Source organism: Gopherus flavomarginatus, chromosome 4 (assembly GCF_025201925.1).
Source record: "Gopherus flavomarginatus isolate rGopFla2 chromosome 4, rGopFla2.mat.asm, whole genome shotgun sequence".
NCBI lineage: Eukaryota > Metazoa > Chordata > Testudines > Testudinidae > Gopherus > Gopherus flavomarginatus.
Window position 1 is genome coordinate 155,587,301 of NC_066620.1, and position 21,552 is coordinate 155,608,852.

General features: G+C 45.6%; 1 protein-coding gene across 3 annotated transcripts in view; it reads left to right on the forward strand.

Moving 5' to 3' along the window:
- Nucleotides 1-21,552, forward strand: part of PHIP (pleckstrin homology domain interacting protein) — a 339,268-nt gene that overhangs the window by 235,333 nt on the left and 82,383 nt on the right. For all 3 annotated transcript variants that reach the window (XM_050950076.1, XM_050950077.1, XM_050950079.1), the window contains one exon: nt 16,209-16,443. In XM_050950076.1, the coding sequence (XP_050806033.1) occupies nt 16,209-16,443 (235 nt within the window). The remainder of the gene's footprint in view (nt 1-16,208; nt 16,444-21,552) is intronic.

Genomic DNA, 21,552 nt, shown 5'->3' on the forward strand with positions numbered 1-21,552 from the left:
CCTTATGCACTTTCACAGACCTGCCAGACTGTGCCTCTGTCCACTTCAGACCTGGCTCTCCTCATTGTACCATCCTGGCCAAGACAGCTTGGACACAATTCTCACTGTGCTGACAGAGGTCTTAGCCTCTCTGGGTTGGTGTCTGAACCCCAACCTGGTATGCAGGGAGATGCTATTCCATGCCCTAAAGCCTTCGCTAGCCCTGACCACGGATGCATCATCTCTGGGCTAGCGAAGGCTTTAGGGAAAGTGGGAGTTTCCCCACATAGACCTCTTCGCCTCTCATGAGAATTGGAAGTGCCAGGTGTTCTGCTCCTTCCAGGGACACGGTCCGGGCTCCCTGTCAGACGCATTCCTGATAACTTGGAAAGACCACCTGCTCTATGCCTTTCCTCCGATCCCACTGCTCCACAAGGTCCTTCTCAAGCTACGCAGGGACAAGGCCGACTTAATCCTGATTGCTCCAGACCTACAGTCCCTCCATCTCACAACATGGGTGCTGCATGGTTAACTCAATCTGAGCTGCATTTCTCCAGTTCAGTGCAGCAAGTGCTCTTGGGTAGCAGGAAGTCCTCCGCTAGACCTACTTTCCTGGCCAAATGGAAGCGTTTTTCCTACTGGTGTACCCAGAATGATACAGTCCCCCTGCAGGTACCAGTTCCTACCATCCTGGAGTATCTCTGGTCCCTGAAGCAGCACGGCCTAGTGGTCTCATCTATCAAGGTACACCTGGCAGCGATTTCAGACTTCCATCCAGGCAAGAATGGGCTCTCAGTCTTCTCTAATCCTATGGTCAGCAGGTTCCTCAAGGGTTTGGAGCGTTTGTACCCGCAGGTTTGTCATCCAGCCCCTACGTGGGACCTCAGTCTGGTCCTATCCAGGTTCATGGGTGCCTCCTTTGAGCCAGTGGCTACCTGCTCGCTTCTGTACCTTTCCTGGAAGACAGCTTTCCCCATCACTATTTCATCAGCGAGGTGCGTGTCGGAACTTAGGGTCCTCATGGCGGACTCTCCGTATGCGGTGTTCCATAAGGATAAGGTACAGCTGCGACCACACCCTTCCTTCCTCCCTAAGGTGGTGTCTGCCTTCCATATCAACCAAGACATTTTCCTCATGGTCTTCTTTCCAAAGCCGCACGCGTCGTGACGAGAGCAACAGCTGCATTCTCTAGATGTTCATAGAGCTCTCGCTTTTTACATGGAGTAAACAAAGCCTTTTAGCAAGACTCCCCAGCTGTTCGTAGCGGTGGCAGACTGGATGAAGGGCCTACCGGTCTCCTCGCAGCGAATTTCAGCTTGGGTCACGTCATGAATCCGTGCGTGTTATGACTTGGCTCACGTTTCAACTAGCCACCTCACCGCCCATTCCACTCAGGCTCAAGCTTCGTCTGACGCCTTTCCAGCCTATATACACATCCAGGAGATCTGCAGGGCAGCGACTAGGTCATCCATACGCACCCTCGCTTCCCACTATGCATTAGTACAGCAGTCTAGAGAGGATGTGGCATCTGGTTCAGCGGTCCTTGACTCCGCGACATCTCACTCCGACCTCACCGCCTAGGTAAGGCTTGGGAGTCACCTAATTGGAATCGATATGAGCAAGCACTCAAAGAAGAAAAGACGATTACTCACTTTTGTAACTGTTGTTCTTCGAGATGTGTTGCTCATATCCATTCCAAACCCGCCCTCCTTCCCCTCTGTCGGAGTAGCCGGCAAGAAGGAACTGAGGGGGCGCTGGGTCGGCAGGGGCATATATCCGGTGCTATAACAGCGCCACTCCAGGGGGCGCATCAGCTGACCCACTGAGTGTTGCTAGAGTAAAAATCTTCCGAAGAATGTGCACGTGGTGCCTGCACACCTAATTGGAATGGATATGAGCAACACATCTCGAAGAACAACAGTTACAAAGGTGAATAACCATCTTCTGTTGTTACTGCTCTAGGGGCGACCTGGGGAAACATTCACTGGGAAACACCCTCATCCTCCCATGGGACAGGGACCTCTTGTATGTCTTTCCCCCATTTTCTTTTCTATGCAAGGTCCTGTTGAAAATTCGATGAGACAAAGCAAGTTATTCTGAGTGTTCCCCCCTGGCCAAGACAAGTCTGGTTTCCTTATCTGACACAGATGGCAATATGTTCTCTGGTTCCTCTCAGACCCATTCCCTAGCTTCTCCCAAAGCGATGGGCTGATCCTTCATTCCAACCTGAAGGTCCTCCGCCTCCAGAATTGGCTCCTTCTTGGTTCCAAGACATAGAGATAGAATGCTCTGACGAGGTGAAAGACGTGTTGCTTCACAGCCAGAAGTCAACCACTCAATGTACTTACCTACAAAAATGGAAAGGATTCCAGGTCACTCACATTGGTTCTTTGAGCTGTGTGTCCCTGTGGATGCTCCACAAACCACCTTTCTCTACTCTACTTTGGAGTTCTCCATAAGTGGCTCTGCGGTAGAGAATAAACTGAGTGGGGTTTGCCCATGCAGTGCTAGATAGTCTCGAGGCAGACCCCAAGGGAGAGAAGGCACATGTGTGGGCTGAATGGACACTGCTAGCTAAAATCTACCATTAGAGGTGCAGGAGCACAGATACACCTACAGTGGAGCACCCATAGGGCACGTGTATTGCATAGGAGAGGAAATTGCATGATAATGGGGAGCTTCAATTTGAGTGGCATATCCTGGAGGTGTCATACTGCCAATACTAAAATAACCTTGGAATGTCTAAATATTACACTTGACAATATCCTAATTCAAAAAGTGTTGCAGCAAACACAAGGAAATTCTGTGTTAGAATTCATCTCGACAGATAAGAGAAATTGACCACAAAACAATAAATTAATGATCGCTTGGGTACAAGTGATCACAACTTGGTCATATTTATAATGTGCAAACTAAATAAAATCCAGACCAGTAATATATATACTTGGTGTTTTAATGGGGCCAGTTTCATAAAGCTGAAAACAATTATGAACCAAATCAGGAGGAAGAACGTAACCATAAAAATGTAAGTGATAATTGGGAATTGTTTAAGAATGCTTCATTAGATGCCCCAAAAGCCACAATCAAGGAAGGCCGTATTGGTTAAAAAACTGACTTGATTTAGAGGGGAAGTGGAAGCAGCTATTTTCGAGAGAGATAGATAGATATAAACAAATGGAAGAAAGAGAAGAAAGAGGGAAGTTGGTAGTTATGAATATAAATCAGAAGCTAAGAATTGTGGAAAATTGGTAGGGGAAATAAAGAGAGACAAAGAGAAAACTATCCAGCAATAAGGAGGAGCATAAATGTCTTAGGAACAAAACGAATCCTGACAATGGTATTGATTTATTACTAGATAGAAATGGTAGAATTATCAATGATAATGCAGAAAAAGCAAAAGTGTTCAATAAATATTTCTGCTCTGCATTTGGGGAAAAACAGATGATGTAGTTTCTTCATATAATAACTTTTTTCATTCCACAAGTCTCTCAGGACGAAGTTAAACGGCAGTTACTGAAGTCAGAGATTTTTAAATCAGCAGATTGAGATAGCTTGCATCCAAGAGTTTTAAAAGAGCTAGCTGAAGAGCTCACTGGACTATTAATGTTAATTTTCAATAAGTCTTGGAGCACTAGGGAAATTCCAGAAGACTGAAAAAAAAGCTAATGTGCCAGTTTTTAAAAAGGGTCAATGGGATGACCCAGGTAATTATAGGCCTGTCAGTATATCATGGATCCTAGGCATGGTAATAGAGTGGCTGATATGGAATAATAAGGAATTAAAGGAAGATGATATGATTAATGTAAATCAATATGAATTTATGGAAAATAGATCCTGGCAAACAAACTTTTTTTAAATTCGATTTCAGGCTTGGTTGATGAAGGTAATAGTGTTGATATAATATACTTGGTACTATGTGACATTTTGATTAAAGAAATTAGAATGATATAAAATTAATGTGGCACAAATTAAATAGACTAAAAACTGGCTTATTGATAGTTCTCAAAATATAATTGTAAACGTGGAATCATCATTGAGCCAGGTGTGTTTTAGAGGGGTCCTGCAAAGACTGGTTGTTGGCCCTACTCTATTTAACATTTTAATGAATGACCTGGAATAAAACATAAAATAATCACTGATAAAGTTTGCAGATAACAAAAAATTGAGAGCGTGGTAAACAATGAAGAGGACAGGTCATTAACAGAAAGTGATCCGGATCAATTGGCAAGCTGAGTGCAAGCAAAAAATATACTTTCTAATATGGCTAAATGTACATATCTAGAAATAAAGAATGTAGGCTGTACAGGATGGGGGATTCTATCCTGGGAAGCAGTAACTCTAGAAAAGATTTGGGAAGGGGAGGTGGATGAACTGATGAATATGAGTTCCCAATATGATGCTGTGGCCAAAAAGGCTAATGTGATCCTTAGATGCATAAACGGAGGAATCTCAAGTAGTAGAGAGATTATTTTGCCCCCGCATTCGACACTGGTGCAACTGCTGCTGGAATACTGCATCCAGTTCTGGTGTCCACAATTCAAAAAAGAAGTTGATAAATTGGAGAGGGTTCAGAGAGGAGTCATGAAAATGATTAAAGGAGTAGACACCTACCTTATAGACTAAAGGAGTTCAATCTTTTTATTTTAACAAAGAAAGTTAAGAGCTGCATTAATTTCAATATGTAAGTGCCTACGTGGGAAACAAATATTTAATAATGGACTTTGCCGTCTAGTAGTAGAATGGGGTATAACATGATTCAGTGTCTGAAAGTCAAAGCTAGTCAAATTCAGACTGGAAATGGGGTAAATTTGTAACAGTGAACACAATTAACCAGTGGAACAATTCATTAAGGGTCATTGTAGTAAATTCTTCATCACTGATAATTTTTAAAGTGAATGACAAGTCTAAAGTACTGTCTGTGATGGAATACACCCCTATGTTCACACCCTACACCCTATTATAATATATTTTGTACAAAGTATGCTTGTAAGGTATCATTTGAAAAGTCATAATTTGCAAGTCAGTAATGTCCTGGTAAAACATGTGTGGCAACATTGTATGTGAAGTTATAAGATTCCCCTCTATGATGTTATTAAAACACGTTCCAAACACCGCAGCCCTGCCCAGGCAGAAATCAAATGTGTGTCCTGCACAAATGAAGGTGTATGTGCTTGCCTTAGGCCTTGTCTACACTGCAGAGTTTTGTTAGCATGTTCACACTATGATCTCTTTGTTGGCAGAGCACGTCCACCTTTGGGGCACTAGCACTGACAGTGAGAGCAGTGCACTGTGGGTAGCTATCCCAAAATTCGGCTCGCCACCTTCTGCTGCTAGATTTTTTGGGAAGGCAGATTGAATCGCAGCACATTATGGGTCCTGGCTCAATCTCCCATGATGCATTGCTTTCCATCTGAGCATTCCATGTGCTTCCATCTTCGGTTCACGACATTTTTCAACAGCCCTTGTTTGCTGTTTACCCCGCCATCTTGGTATGAAAGGATGGATCCCGCACTGCTCTCCAATGCTTTGCTAGCTATCAGTAACACATCGCAAATGGCAGTGCAGGTAATTGTGAAGTTCCTAATTCAGCAGGATACAGAGTTGCCTGACATGCTATCTGACATGGATAGGAGCAATATTAGCTTACTTTTGGCATTCAAGGAACAGCTGAACACGGTGGACCATTGCTTTTGGATTTGGGAAGCTAGCACTGAGTAGTGGGATCATAGTCCCATGCAGGTCTGGAATGATGAGCAGTGACTACAGAATTTTCAGAGGAGGAAAGCAACCTTCCTGGAACTGCATGCGGAGCTTACCATGCAGGACCATTAATTGCATCCTGCTGTGTAGGATCGTGACTCTTGGCAATATGTATGAAATAGTGGATGGCTTTGAAGAAATGGGTTTCCCTAACTGTGGAGGGGTGATAAATAACATGCATATTCCAATTTTGGAACCAGACCACCTTGCAATAGGAAGTGGTACTTTTCCATGGTGCTGCAGGTGCTTGTGGATCACCATAGGCGTTTCACTGGCATAAATGTGGAGTGGTCTGGAAAGATGCATGATGCACGTATAATAGAATCATAGAAGATTAGGGTTGGAAGAGAACTCAGGAGGTCATCTAGTCCAACCCCCTGCTCAAAGCGGGACCAACCCCGACTAAATCATCCCAGCCAGGGTTTTGTCAAGCCGGGCCTTAAAAACCTCTAAGGATGGAGATTCCACCACTTCCCCAAGTGCTTCACCACCCTCCTAGTGAAATAGTGTTTCCTAATATCCAGCCTAGACCTCCCTCACTGCAACTGGAAACCATTGCTCCTTGTTCTGTCATCTGCCACCACTGAAAACAGGCGAGCCCTCCATCCTCTTTGGAACCCCCCTTCAGGTAGTTGAAGGTGGCTATCAAATCCTCCCTCACTCTTCTCTTCTGCAGACTAAATAACCCCAGTTCCCTCAGCCTCTCCTCATAAGTCATGTGCCCCAGACCCCTAATCATTTTTGCTGCCCTCCGCTGGACTCTCTCCAATATGTCCACATCCGTTCTGTAGTTGGGGACCCTTCTGTAGTTGGACGCAATACTCCAAATGTGGCCTCACCAGTGCCAAATAGAGGGGAATAATCATTTCCCTCAGTCTGCTGGCAATGCTTCTACTAATGCAGCCCAATATGCCGTTAGCCTTCTTGGCAACAGGGGCACACTCTTGACTCATATCTCATATTTTCAGGAACACCAGCCTATACAGAAAGCTGCAAGTGGGGACTTTCTTTCCAGACCAGAAGATTAAAGTGGGGGATGTTGAAATACCCATAGTGATCCTGGGAGACCCAGCATATTCCTTAATACCATGGCTCATGAAAGCCTTACATGGGAAACCTGGATAGCAGTAAAGAGTGCTTCAACAATAGGCAAAGTAGGTGCAGGATGACTGTGGAATGTGTATTTAGTAATTTAAAGGCACACTGGTGATGCCTTTATGGCAGGTTAAACCTCAGTTAGGATAGTATTCCCATGTGTTGTATGTTCCACAATATTTGTGAAGGTAAGGCTGAAAAGTTTCCTCAGGGGTGGATTGCTGAGGCAAGCTGCTGGAACACTGATTTTGAGCAGCCAGATACTAGGGTTATTAAAGGGACATAACAGGAGGCAGTTCGAATCAGGGAGACTTTGAGGGAATACTTTGAAACTGAGAACCAGTAATGTATATTGCTAAGCTCGGGACTGCAATGCTTAAGGAAATAAAGTTTTGCTAGGAAGCACTTGTGATTTTTGTGGCCTAGGACTCCATATAAGCAAATGATTAAACTACTTCTGCGCGCGCGCGCGCGCACACACACACACACACACACACACACACACACACACACACACACACACACACACACACACACACACACACACACACACACACACACACACACACACACAACCTATCCTGGAAAACAATCCCTCACTCTCACAGACCTTGGGAGTCAGCCCAGTCCTCAGCTTACAGACAGCCCCCTAACCTGAAACAAATACTCACCAGCAACTACACACCACAGAAACAGTAACCCAGGAACCAATCCCTGTAACAAACCCTGTTGCCTACTCTGTCCCCATATCTACTCTAGCGACACCATCAAAGGACCCAACCACATGATCCACACCATCAGGGGCTTATTCACCTGCACATCTACTAGTGTGATATATGCCATCATATGCCAGCAATGCCTCTCTACTATGTACATTGGCCAAACTGAACAGTCTCTACATAGAAGAATAAATGGACACAAATCAGACATCAGGAATGGTAATGTTGCAAAGGGGGGATTGGTAGAGAATTCCCCTGCCTGCGCTTTGAAAGCCGCTAGATCCACAGGATTAAAAGGAACATGAGAGTACACCTGCATAGTGGTTAACTCCTGAGTAGCCGTAGCATTGCGAGCGATTCGGGTTTCAGTAATTAAAGGGTACAAACCTGTGGTGGGCTCAGTTGTCGGGGCTGAGGGAACTTTGTCACCATACAGTGGGGGTGCTGTGGCCAAATGTGACCCCGCTCCTGCTATTACAGTAAATAATGAGTTTTAAACATTTTCACAACTCTTTCCTAAGCCTGTTGGAATCAAATTACACTGCTTCAGAATATCTGTTCTGTTCCACAATGACATAAATATCTGACCATACATGTGCTCATTTCATTTACCAGTTCGCTGACAAAATAAGAGAAGTTGGAGGATTGTATTATAATTAATTGAACCCTCCGGTGGCCACCGTTCCTGATCCTCCAGCTGATATTGAGGCCAGTCTATTGTACAATATCTTTTTAGTTTACCTTTAGTTAGTGGATCCATTCCAAAGATTTTCCAATTACCCAGAATGCAACCAGAATGCATTCTAAAGGCGTGCACGCTACCTTATCCTGTGACTGTCCCTGTCCCATTCCTTACCGAGAGACCCTGGGCGTCCCCAGGTCTTAGCAGGTGACAGATTAAACCCTTTAACTTGTATCCTACCTTATCCCCGAGACCGGTTCCTCACCGTCGCTCGGGACCAAAGCTTCCCCACCTTCTGGGGCATTGCACTGTTGTGCCTCCCGGAGTCGACTGTACCAGACTTCGCTGAGGCCCCCGGTGAAAGCACCGGTGCGCGCTGGGCATCACCGATTGTCTCAATCCGTCGGCCACCGGAGAGTGTCCGGGCAAGGCTAATTTTCAGCCTCTGAGGTCCTGCCGTGGTCGCCAAAGCTGTTGCAGGAGGGGCAACAGTTGGGGTTCGTTTACCCGGTGTGCGTATCCCCAATGACCACACCGGAGTGGAGAAGCAAGTATCTTTATTTGAGTCAAATAAGGTGCAAGGAGATATACAATCTCAGATCATGCACAAATCACTATCCGTTGCCATGTCTTATGTACCTTATTTGTTTACAAAGATGTTCACAGGTGCTACAATTCATCATTTACAATTCATTAACTACCAGATCTTTTAATTAACTATATCCTTAACCCATACTACTGACCCCCCTCCCTTTGATCGATTACATCTTGTACCATAAACAAAAGAACACAAGAAAATGATAAATGATTACATGTACTCATGCTAACTTTAAAGGAACATATTGTTTAACTTGAAAGGCAGTCGTAGGCCTGAGAGTGTAAACTTTTAACCCCATGCCATATTGCCAGTTACCTGGAGCCCTGCACCCCCCCAACAATAACATACAAAAGCCAGTAGGAGAACTGGACAGTCAATAACAGATTTAAAAGTAAAAAGAACAGAAGTACTTGTGGCACCTTAGAGACTAACAAATTTATTTCAGCATGAGCTTTTGTGAGCTACAGCTCACTTCTGCGGATGCATAGAATGGAACACACAGACAGGAAATACTTATGCATACAGAGAACATGAAAAGGTGAAAGTATGCATACCAACAGGAAGAGTCTAATCAATTGAGATGAGCTATCATCAGCAAGAGAGAAAAAACCTTTTGAAGTGATAATTAAGATGACCTTTTCATGTTCTTTCTATGTATAAATATCTCCTGTCTGTATGTTCCATTCTATGCATTCAAAGAAGTGAGCTGTAGCTCACGAAAGCTCATGCTGAAATAAATTTTAGTCTCTAAGGTGCCACAAGTACTCCTGTTCTTTTTGCGGATACAGACTAACACGGCTGCTACTCTGAGATTTAAAAGTAGCCATCCTGCAACCAAAAATACATCAAAAATAGACTTCAAAGAGAAACTGCAGAGCTACAATTCATTTGCAGGCTTAACACCATTAATTTGGGCTTGAATAGGGACTGGGAGTGGCTGGCTCACTACAAAAGTAATTTTCCCTCTCTTAGTATTGACACCTCCTCATCAGTTATTGGGAGTGGACCACATCCACCCTGACTGAATTGGCCTTGTCAACACTGGTTCTTCACTTGTAAGGAATTCCCTTCTCTTCATGTGCTAGTATATTTATGCTTGTATCTGTCATTTTCACTCCATGCATCTGAAGAAGTGGGGGGTTTTACCCATGAAAGCTTTTGCCCAAATAAATCTGTTAGTCTTTAAGGTGCCACCGGACTCCTTGTTTTTTTAGAAAGTGGAAAGTAATGTACAGGTAGAGTTTAGGGAGAGCATGAGAGAGTTTTGAACGTGCTGAAGGCGTGGCCGAACATGCATCTGCTCCGTCTGGAGTGTTATGAGGGACTTCAGTGTCTGAGTTTGTGCCTCCATAACTTTAATTATCCTCAGTAGCGTCCTTAACAAAAACCTCATTTTCTTTTGTGGCCTGCCTTTTGATTTCCCTCCACTGCATGTACTCTCTTTTCTGCATCTGATTATTGAAGCAGCTCCCAGAATATGTCCTCCTTGCTCCATATTGGGTGTTTTCTTATGTGGTGGAGGTGTTCTGATGGTGTGCAGATGGTGTCTCTGAAGGCCACATCTACAGAAGCACAAGGAACAAAACACAGAAGCATGATTAAGTACACACACAGCATTGAAACAGTCCGTTAAAATACATCTTTAGTAACATACCAATCACTTTCTCACTGACGCTTGACAAGCACACATGCTAGTGAACACCTCAAGCATGGTGAGTTTACTCCAGGGCAGGGGGCATTCTACATGGATTGAAAAGCAATATAAAAGGGCCATGGTGCAGTTAACTAAGGACATTATTCTAAATTTTCCTGATCCTTCCACAGGCACCCCTGTCTGTGGAAAAGGGCAAGAAAATTTAGACTATCGTCATTGTAGCAGATATCTCATTCCTGAGAGGAAACAACAAAGCAAGGGTGCATCTACTACACGCTTGCAGCTTCCAACCCAGTCCCTATGCTTCTCACCTGTATGCCACTTTGGTCCCTGCTCAGGTGATTGCAGACTATCATGGAAAAGTTTCCTTCGGTGGGGGAAGGAGCAAAGCAGCTCTGCCAAGGAACTTTTGGCAGAGGATTGCCAAGTACCTCCAGGAAATTTTCCTAGAGATCTCTCTGGAGGATTCCCATGAAATCTTGGTGTGCAGCAATACCCTGTTCTGCCGTACTGCTTAACTGCATGGAGAAATATCCAGCACACAGAAACAAAGCCAGCCTTATACATTTCTATGCCCTCAACCCACTTCCACACTACGCAAAGCAAAACAGGTTTTGTAAAGGGAAGTTATTCCTCACGAATGTATTAAAATTCTTTGAGAGTGTCAACAAGCGTGTGGGTAAGGGTGATCCAGCCAGTTCAGTGTACTTGGCTTGATAAGGTCCCTCATCAAAGGCTCTTAAGAAAACTAAGTATTCATAGGATTAGAAGGAAAGGTTCTCTCGGTGATCAGTAACTGGTTAAAAGATAGGAAACAAAGGGCAGGAATAATAATAATATATGGAGATATACCTATCTCATAGAACTGGTAGGGACCTTGAAAGGTCATCAAGTCCAGCCTGCTGCCTTCGCTATCAGGACCAAGTACTGATTTTGCCCGAGATCCCTAAGTGGATCCCTCAAGGATTAAGCTCACAACACTGGGTTTAGTAGGTCAATGCTCAAACCACTGAGCTATCCCTCCCCCATAAATGGTTATTGTTCACAGTGGAGAGAGGTGAGCAGTAGTCTCCCCCAAGGATCTGTATTGGGACATGTGCCTTTCAGCATATTCATTAAGGATCTGGAAAAGGGAGTGAACAGTGAAGTGGCATAGTTTTCAGGTGATACACAGTTTTTCAAGACAGTTAAGTCCAAATCTGACTATAAAGAGCTACAGGGAGAACTCACAAAACTGGGTAGCTAGGCAACAAAATGGCAGATGAAATTCAGCATTGATAATGCCTATTTGAAAAAAAATAATCCCAACTACACATATATAATGGTAGGTTCTAAATTAGCTGTTGCCACTCAGGAAAGAGATCTAGTTGTTATCATGGATAGTTCTCTGAAAACTTCAGCTTAATGTGCTGCAACGATCACAAAAGATAACAGTGTGTTAGGAAGTATTAGGAAAGGGATAGAAAAGGGAGAAAGTATCATTATGCCACTTAATAAATCCATGGTGCATGCATACCTGGAATACTGTGTCCAGTTTTGGTCATCTTTTGTAAAAATATAATATACTGGGAAAGTTTAGAGAAGGGCAACAAAGATGACCAAGAGTATGGAATGGCTTCCATATGAGAAGAGACTAAAAAGATTAGGGCTGTTCAGTTTGAGTGGAAAAAGTGAATAGAGACGTTTTATTTACCCTTTCCCATAATACAAAAACTAGAGGTCACCTTGTGAAATTAATAGGCAGCATGCAAAGAGGCAGTTTATTTTTTCACACAGTGCACAATTATCCAGTGGAACTTGTTACACTGGGATGTTGTGATGGCCAAAAGTATAACTGGATTCAAAAAAGAATGGGTAAGTTCATGGAGGACAGGTCCATCTATGGCTATTAGCCAAGGTGGTCAGGGATTCAACTCCATTCTTGGGATGAACCTAAACCTCTGACTGCCAGAAGGTGGGAGAGGAAGATGGGGTGAATCACTCCGAACTGCTCTGTTCTGTATGCTCCCCCAAAGCTCTGTGGTATTGGCCACTGTTGAAGACAGGATACTGCGCTAGATGGACCATTGGTCTGACCTAGCATGGCAGTTCTTATGTTTGAAGATGGGATGTTTTTCTAAAAGATATGCTTCAGATATTCTTTTGGGGAAGTTCTATGGCTTGTGTTAGATTAGATGATCGCAGTTGGTCCCTTCTGGCCTTGGAATCTCTGAATATATAGAGTCATCTTTAAGAACTCTGGTTACAAGTAAATACTTGTCATATACTGCTGTACCTGATACATACCAGGAGGATAGGTTCATGTTATGTAATTTAATAAAATAGCAAGTTGCGTAATTCACATACACAAAAGGGAGAAGTTCATGTGTACAAAATCAACACAGCACATATTACATGAATTTTAAAAAGCTGATTAACTTCTAGATTATAAAAAGTAATTTTAAATGGGGGAAGTCATCCAGTTTGGGTATGTCTGGTAGGGTCCACAGGGTATTATTTTATTCCCAGTGCTATCACTTTTTCACTGATCTGGAAGAAAAAATAAAATCCGCTACTGGTAAAATTTTCAAATGACGAACAAGTTGGTGGGGTGGGAAATAACGATGGGACTATGTCAGTTATACAGACCAACCTGCATTGATTGGTTCATTTGAACCATGTGCATTGTGACACAGCTGAATGTAAGATTATGACATTCCAGGGTGCAGTCCAGACCAGTGAGGGGCTGTGTCACCTTTGCCCTGCAACCTGAAGTGCCTCACAGTGCTTTGGTGCTGTAGCTCCCTTCTGGGCTGCTCACAAACAGCATGCAGATCGCATCCTGAGTGTCTGTGTATAACCACAGCTCCCAGCAGCCTGACAGCAAACACCAGCCACACTCTGGCTTTCAGTAGCCTCGGCTACTACTTGCATGATGACCCCAAAACATTCGCAGTCGCAGATTTCCTTCCCCCCTCCCCCAAATGTGTTCTCTTGGACAGTCCAAATATATTAGGTCCATTGCCCCTCTAAAGAGATCAATATACAAGTTTTCTGCCCTGAATGGAGTTACCCACACAGTTCACAATATTGGATTTGTTTTGATTAAAGAATAAAAAAAGTTTACTTAACTACAAAGAGAGTTTTGAGTACACATATAATGCATCAAAGTTAGAAATAGTTACAAGAAAAATAAAGACAAAACACTTCCTAGTACTAAAATTTAACAAATTAGACTTGGTTCAAGGTGAAGTCCCTTACCACAGGTTCCCAGTAACATTGCTGACCAAATTCTCAGGCCAGGATCTCCTCCCAAAGGCTGTTTCTTTTTTCTTTGTAGGTGAAAGCGAGAGATGGATAGGGAGCAAGAACTTCGGGTGGTTTTGCGCCTTTTATACTCTTTAAAATCCATTTTCTTGAGGGTTTTCAGAGTAGCAGCCGTGTTAGTCTGTATTCGCAAAAAGAACAGGAGTACTTGTGGCACCTCAGAGACTAACAAATTTATTTGAGCATAAGCTTTCGTGGGCTGCAGCCCACTTCATCAGATGCATAGAATGGAACATATAGTAAGGAGATATGTTTACATACAGAACATGAAAAGGTGGAAGTAGCCATATCAACTTTAAGAGGCAAATTAATTAAGATGAGCTATAATCAGCCAGAGGGGAAAAAAAACTTTTGTAGTGATAATCAAGCTGGGCCATTGCAGACAGTTGACAAGGGTTGTGAGGATACTTAACATGGGAAATAGAATCTTATAGAATCATTTCCCCATGTTAAGTATACTCATAATCCCCCCTCCCTTGTGGCACTAGTCTTTTTGTTGTTTTCTAAGATGCAGATCTGTTTGTTCCTGCCCCTCTTCCTTGCTGAAGAATGGCCACTTGACAAGTGATTACCCATCAGCATTGATGATACCTGGCTAGAGGCATTGGTTTGCCCTTCCTCTTTGAGAAACAGGTTTACCCACTCCTCAGACTTGTCTGGTAAACGCATTTCAGTCATGATTTCATCTTATGTTCATAACTTTATATATAATGTTGCTACTTTCATTTCACTATGATATTATTTACCAGCAAGTTATTAGTTTTCAAATGATACCATACAAGCCATATTTTGTACATGGATTATTACAGTGGTGTGTAAGGTGGGAATACAGGAGTGCATTCCATCACAGAAGTAGCGGAACAAAGAATGTAAGTCATATTTATGAGTTCATAGATTGTATCCTGGAAAGAAGTGACTCTGAAGATAACTTAGAAGTCACGGTATGTCCCCGTTTGTCTTTATCAATTTGTTGTCTCTTTTCTTATACTCAGACTATAAGATGCTTGGGGAGGGCTCTGGCTGGGGGTGTAGGCTCTGGGGCGGGGCCGGGGATGAGAAGTTTGGGTGCAGAGGGTTCTCTGGGGCTGTGGAAGGGAGAGAGGACTCCTCCAGCTTTCCCTCCTCACCGCAGCTCCATGGCTGGGGCTGCAGGATAGTTGCCCCTTCCCCGGCCCCAGCAGGGCCAGGCTGGGGCTAGGTTCAGGCCAGGGGAGGGGCGCCCTGGCTGTGCCTGGTGCCGGGCTAGGTGCAGCTGGGAGAGGGGCACCCTTCCCCTAGCCGGTCCTCAGGTAGGTTCCCTGAGTGGTGCTAAATAAGCTGCTGTGCAGCTGCGCAGCTTGCCAGGGAACTTGAGTCCTCGTCCAAAACTAAGGCTCTACTGTAATGCTGCTTCTAAAAATAATAAATAACAGTAGAGAACCAATTGAACATAAGCTCACAGTGTGATGATATAACTATAAGGGCAAATACAATCCTTGGATGTATAAACAGGCAAATATCAAGTAGGATTATGTAGGTGTATATAGCAGTAACGATAACATTACTGGAATACTGTGGCCACTTCTGATGTCCAGTCTTTGGAAACGATGTCGAAAAATTAGAAAGAGTTTAGAAAATGATTAGACATCTGGTAAAACATGCCTAGTTGTGAGACTTAAGACGCTCAATCTATTTAGTTTATCTATGAAAAATCTTAAGAGGTGACTTGATTATAGTATGTAAGTGCCTACATCGGAGATTTCGAATAGCAGAAAACTCTTTAATCTAGCAGAAAAATACATAACAAGATACAGTGGTGGTAAACTGAAACTAGACAAATTCAGACTAAAAAAAGGTACACATTTTTAACAGTGAAGGTAATTAACCATTGGAATAATTTACGGAGGGATATGGTGGATTATCAATCACTTGAAGTGCTTAAATCAAGAGTACAGATCTTTCTGAAAGATACGATCTTGCTCATACTATAGTTTTGGACTTGATGTAGAAATTGAGTGAGGTTCTTTGTCCTGGGTTATATGCCACAGGTCAAACTAGATAATCAGTGATCACTATGACTTTAAAATCTGTGAATTTATGGGCAGTTCTGCTTGTAAAAGAGGCTAAAAACCAGTAAAGGGACGAAGTTAAAATTGTTGGCAGAACCATAAATACGAATTTCCAAACATCCTAGAATGTTTTAAACTGCAGTCCTAGTTTACTGTCTCTTACAATATTATGGGTTTGTATTCCTTTTTTACTACAGTTTTTTAAGTGTTGTTATTAGAGCCTTAACTCAAATCTTAACAATCTTGTCTGGGGTTATATTAATATTGTATAAAGGAATTTACTCTGAATTTGCTTTGTGAAGCAATTTGCTCTTTGCTTGATTTTTAATTCCCTTCCTTCCTTTATCCCTTCATTCACCAACTCTAGTGAATATTCCAGTGATTACTCGGACTGGACCGCAGATGCAGGAATTAATCTGCAGCCACCAAAGAAAATTCCTAAACTTAAAACCAAGAAAACAGAGAGCAGTTCAGAGGATGAAGAGGGGATTGAAAAACAGAAACAGAAGCAAATTAAAAAGGAAAGGAAAAAAGGGAATGAAGATAAAGATGGATCAACAACGTCACCAAAGAAAAGGAAACCCAAAGAGAGAAAAAAAAAGGTTGGGTACATTTTATAGCTTATAGGACACTTATTCCTAGTATTACAAAAGGAAGTAAAATGCATGAGTAGATTTGAACATGAGTTTAAGCAAACCCAAAATACCTTCTAATAGTTTAAGAACACGTCTTAAATTTTATTTATGTAAATATCCATTATCACAAATATTAATTGGCCATTGTAAAGTCTCCACGTAATGTTTTTTTCTTTGCCCGAATTGTTTCTATAATGGTTATTTTTATTATGATCTAAATTTGAGGTGTTTCACTTCTTGAATATATTGGTGTCCCTACAACCAGGAGTATAATCTTTGCTGTGACTGTGACACTTAATGACCACTTTATGGTGCCCAAGAAGATAAAACAGTGTTGCTATCAACTGGGAGTATAGAGGCCTTGTAGGAAGGGGCTTAAGGAGCCTGGCAAGAAAATAGTATTAAGTGTGGATCCAGATATAAAATGTTGAAGATCAGTCTCAACAGGAGTTTGTGCTAGGGAGTGCAAGATATTAGGTGGCAGTCTCCTTGATCTCCAGCAAGCTTGCATTAATCAGAATAATCTGCTACTATTGCTGATTTATCTAGGTATTTATATCACAGTCCTCTTTTCGGCAGAAAAGCACCATCTATGATATGATTGTGGATGAGACCTTGACTTTGCATATATTTGGGAAACTAGTTTGGATAACATTTTAACCAGTTCTTCTTCAAGTGATTGCTTATCTGTATTCCACAGTAGGTGTGCGTGCTCACCACATGCACCGGTGCTGGAAGTTTTTCCCCTAGCAGTACCTGTGGGGGGGAGCGCCCCCGTGACCCCTGGAGTGGTGCCTGCCTGGCACAGTATTAGGGGAGATGCATGCTCCCCCCACCCTCAGTTCCTTCTTGCCACCAGTGAAGGTGCATTGGAACTGCTCTGCTCCAGCTTTGCTGTAGCTCATCCCCAGAATTGTTTGTTCATTCAACATTAGTACCTGTAGTTAGTTAGCTGTTTAGTTAGTTAGTGAGCCGGGGCCGCCATGCCCCGCTCCCCGGGGTTTAAGTCATGTGGCTCTTGTAGGCATTGTATGCCAAGAAGTGACACGCATGCAGACTTTTTGCACTGCTTTGGAGAAACCCATATCAGCGAAAGGTGCAAGATTTGCAAATCGTTTAAGCCTTGGACCAAAAGAGAAAGGGACATTAGACTCCGGGCCATCCTGATGGAATCGATGCTGACCCCAACCCCAGCACTCCGCTCTGAACCAGTACTTGGCAACGCAGCGTCGGTACGCGGTGACCCTCTGGTGCCATCAACCAGCCAGTACCTTTCCCCATCCACAGGGCATGCCAAGAGGGCCAGGAAGACTCCCTCTTCTCAGTGGCACTGAGGGAAGTCTGGGACAGAGGCTAGGCCTTTGTCAGGCAGTTCTCGATCCCCACCGGGCCCCAGGCCTCCGACTCAAGTTGAGTGGAGTAGCCCGGCCCCTTTGGGACAGGTATGTCTGGACGCCGTCCATGTCAGAAGCCCTTCAGGAGACAAGGGATGTCATGTCCATGTCGGTGCCCGGAGCGCCGGCGATGTCGGCCCTGCACTCCAGAGGCAAGTCACCACTGGGATCTTGACAGTCGCATCCAGCCCGGTACTGGTCTCAGTTGAGGGAATGTTCCAACGCTGATCACTACCCAGCAACCGCTCAAGGCAGAATCCAGGTGGATCGCCCTTGACACCGACCAACCTGGCTGGCTGAGTCCTGTCCGGCCGGGACTCGCGGCACCGCTTGTCCTCAAGGAGCGAATATCGACGGACCGTGAGGGGTGTCACTGTCAGTCCTCGTCTCAGAGAGGGTACCGCATTCGGTCATGGCACGGTTGTCGACGTCGTTCCCACTCGAACTCCCACTCCAAGTCTCCACTAAGACATCACAGCCCTCGGCGTTGATCACCGGCGTCTTGCCGTCACAGGTCCACCCGTCGAGGCCGTTTGCGGAGCAGCTATTACCATCGGTACCAATCCTCTAGGTTGAGATCCCAGCACCGCCACTCCTCCCAGTTCAGAGACAGTAGCAGATCTTATACCAGCACAGTCTCCATTTGTAGCAGTCCTTCGATGGGCCAGGCCAACCAACTCGGACAGCCGGCCCCACCAGTGCCACAGAAGGTGCAGTAGCACCAAGTGTCATGGCCAGCCCAATGGTACCAGTGGGCACCCTGGCCTCTGACGCAGCCCCTGGTGGGAGCTCGCTCGGTGTCCGGAGCTTCGGAAGCACCATTGGCCCCCCTTTCCAGACCCCTGAGAAAGGAGTTGGTCAGAAAAACAACCTCAGCACCATGTCCGGAGTCCGACCAGATGGTGGACCCTCTGGTGCCGGCCGACACCCAGAGCACGGCACTGGCCTCTTCGCCCAGTCTGGAGGAGGCGATTGCGGCCCTGCCCCCCTCCATCCCACAGGAGGACTTCAGGGCCCACCAAGAACTCTCAAAGAGGGTGGCAACAAGCCTACACCTCCAGGCAGGGGAGATGGAGAAGCCCTCAGACTCCCTGTTTAACGTATTGTCTCCATCGGCACCAGGTAGGATGGCCTTGGCTCTCCATTAAGGGATGGCTAAGATTTCAAATGTCCTGTGGCAAACAGCGGCCTCGTTGGTGCCCATCTCTAAAAAGGCGGAACGCAAGTACTTTGTATCCACTAAGCAGCATTAGTACTTGTATACCCACCCGGCACCCAACTCCCTGGTGGTAAAGTCGGTCAGCCACAGGGAACGGCAGGGTCAGCCAGTCCCAACCCCAAAGAACAAAGACTCTTGGAGACTGGACTCTTTCAGAAGGAAAATGTATTAATCTTCAAGCTTCCAGTTACGAGTGGTGAACTATCAGGCGCTCCTGGGCCAGTACGAATTCAGTCTGTGAGGCTCTCTGCCTAAGTTTGAGGACTCCCTCCGGAGGCGATAGGAGGGGAGTTCAAGGCGCTAGTGGAGGAAGGGGCAGCGGCTGCCAGGGCGTCCCTGCAGGCAGCCTCGGATACTGCAGACACAGCTGCACAATCAGTGGCCTCCGCGGTGTCCATGAGACGGGTGTCATGGCTTCTGCTCTCTGAGCTGTCCAGCAAGGCTCAGTCTTCCATGCAGGATCTCTGTTTGAACAGGAAAGCTCTGTTTGCGGAGGAAACAGATACAAAGCTGCATGGTATGAAAGACTACCGCACAAGCCTCCGGACTCTGGGTCTCTATGTCTCAGCTCCGGCAAAATCTAAGTTCAAGCAACAGCAAATTCTCGCCCAGGCCACCCTCCCGAAGTACAAAGCCACCCATAAGAAGCAGCGGGACTATAAGAGACACCCTCAGAGGCAGTCTCAGCCTGCCCCCCAGCCTGGGTCCTCCAAGGGCAAGCATGCAGGGTAAAGGCTTTTTTGACGAGACACTCGGGGGCGCCCCACCAGTCCTCATCAGGGATCCACCCCCAATAAAGCTTCCCTTCTCTAACCAGTTGTGTGTTTTCCTCCAGAATGGTCGCTTCTAACCTTGGACCAATAGCTCCTCAACACCATCTCCCGGGGTTACACCTTCAAGTTTACTTCCTACCCGCCCAACCATCCCCTGTTCCTGTCCCTCTTGGGGGACCCCTCGTACAAAGCTCTGCTTGAAAGCAGGAGGTGAGGTGGCTCCTAGGACTAGGAACGATAGAGGCAGTGCCTGAGGAGTTCATAGGCAAGGGGTATTACTCCCATTATTTCCTTATCCTGAAGGCCGAAGGGGGGCTCAGGCCCATCCTGGACCTCGGAGGCCTGAACCAGTACATGGTGATGCTCAAGTTCTGCCTGGTCTCCCTGGCCTCCGTCATCTCCTCCCTGGATCGCGGGGACTGGTACGCTGCCCTCGATCTGCAGGACGCATACTTCCACATCCACATATTCGAGGGGCACAGGCGCTTCCTCCATTTTGTGGTGGGACAGAATCACTACCAATTCACGGTCCTCCTGTTTGGTCTGTTCACGGCCCCCAGGGTGTTTACAAAATGCATGTTGGTGATAGCGGCCTACCTCAGACAGCAGGGGGTCCAGGCATTTCCCTGTCTGGATGATTGGCTTGTCAAGGGCACCTCCCAATCGCAGGTGAGGGATCACATGGCGCTGCTCCTATCCACGTGCACTGCCTTGGGCGTGTTGGTAAACAACACCAACTCCATGTTAGTCCAGGTCCAACGCATAGAGTTTATCGGGGCGCTCTAGGATGCAGTGTCGGCCAGGGCCTCTCTCCCGCCAGACAGATTTGAGACCTTGAAAGGTCTCATTGACTTGGTCACAAGGTTCCCAGTCACAACTGCCAGGGTTTGCCTGCAGCTCTGGGGTCACATGTCGGCGTGCACGTACATGGTCCATCACGCCAGACTCGGGATGAGGCCCCTCCAGCTCTGGTTGGCATCAAAGTTCTCCCTGGCCATGGACAGGATGGACACGATCCTCACTGTGCCAGACTCTGTGATCGCCTCCCTACGGCGGAGTTCCATCCCAAACAACATGCTCCAGGGGGTCCCGTTCAGGGACAGGGCCTCATCATTGGAGCTGATGTCTGATGCGTCGGCCCTGGGTTGGGGGGCCCATGTGGGGAACTTTCAGAGCCGAGGCCTGTGGTTGACTCAAGACCTGACCCTACATATAAAAGTCAAGGAGCTCAGGTTGGTGCGGCTGGCGTGTATGGCCTTCCGCTTGCACCTGGAGGGCAAGGTAGTCAGGGTCCTCACGGACAACACAGCCTCAGTGTTCTACATCAACAGACAAGGTGGAGCCCGATCCTCTGCTGCGAAGCCCTCAGGCTGTGGAACTTTTGTATAACCCATGACATTCACCTGAAGGCCTTCCACCTACCGGGTGCCTGGAAGGAGAGGGCAGATTGCTTGAGCAGAGACTTTTCCTCACAAGACGAGTGGTCCCTCCACCTGGAAGTGGCCCACCAGCTCTTCCGAAGGTGAGGAACTCCCCAGGTGGACCTATTCACAACTTGGCAGAGCCAGCAATGCTCCTGGTTCTGCTCCGAGAGGGCCTTGGGAGGGGCACTATCTCCTATGCCTTTCTCCTGTCCTGGTCAGGCTGGCTTCTCTACCCCTTTCCCTCATTCCCTCTTATCAGCAGGGTC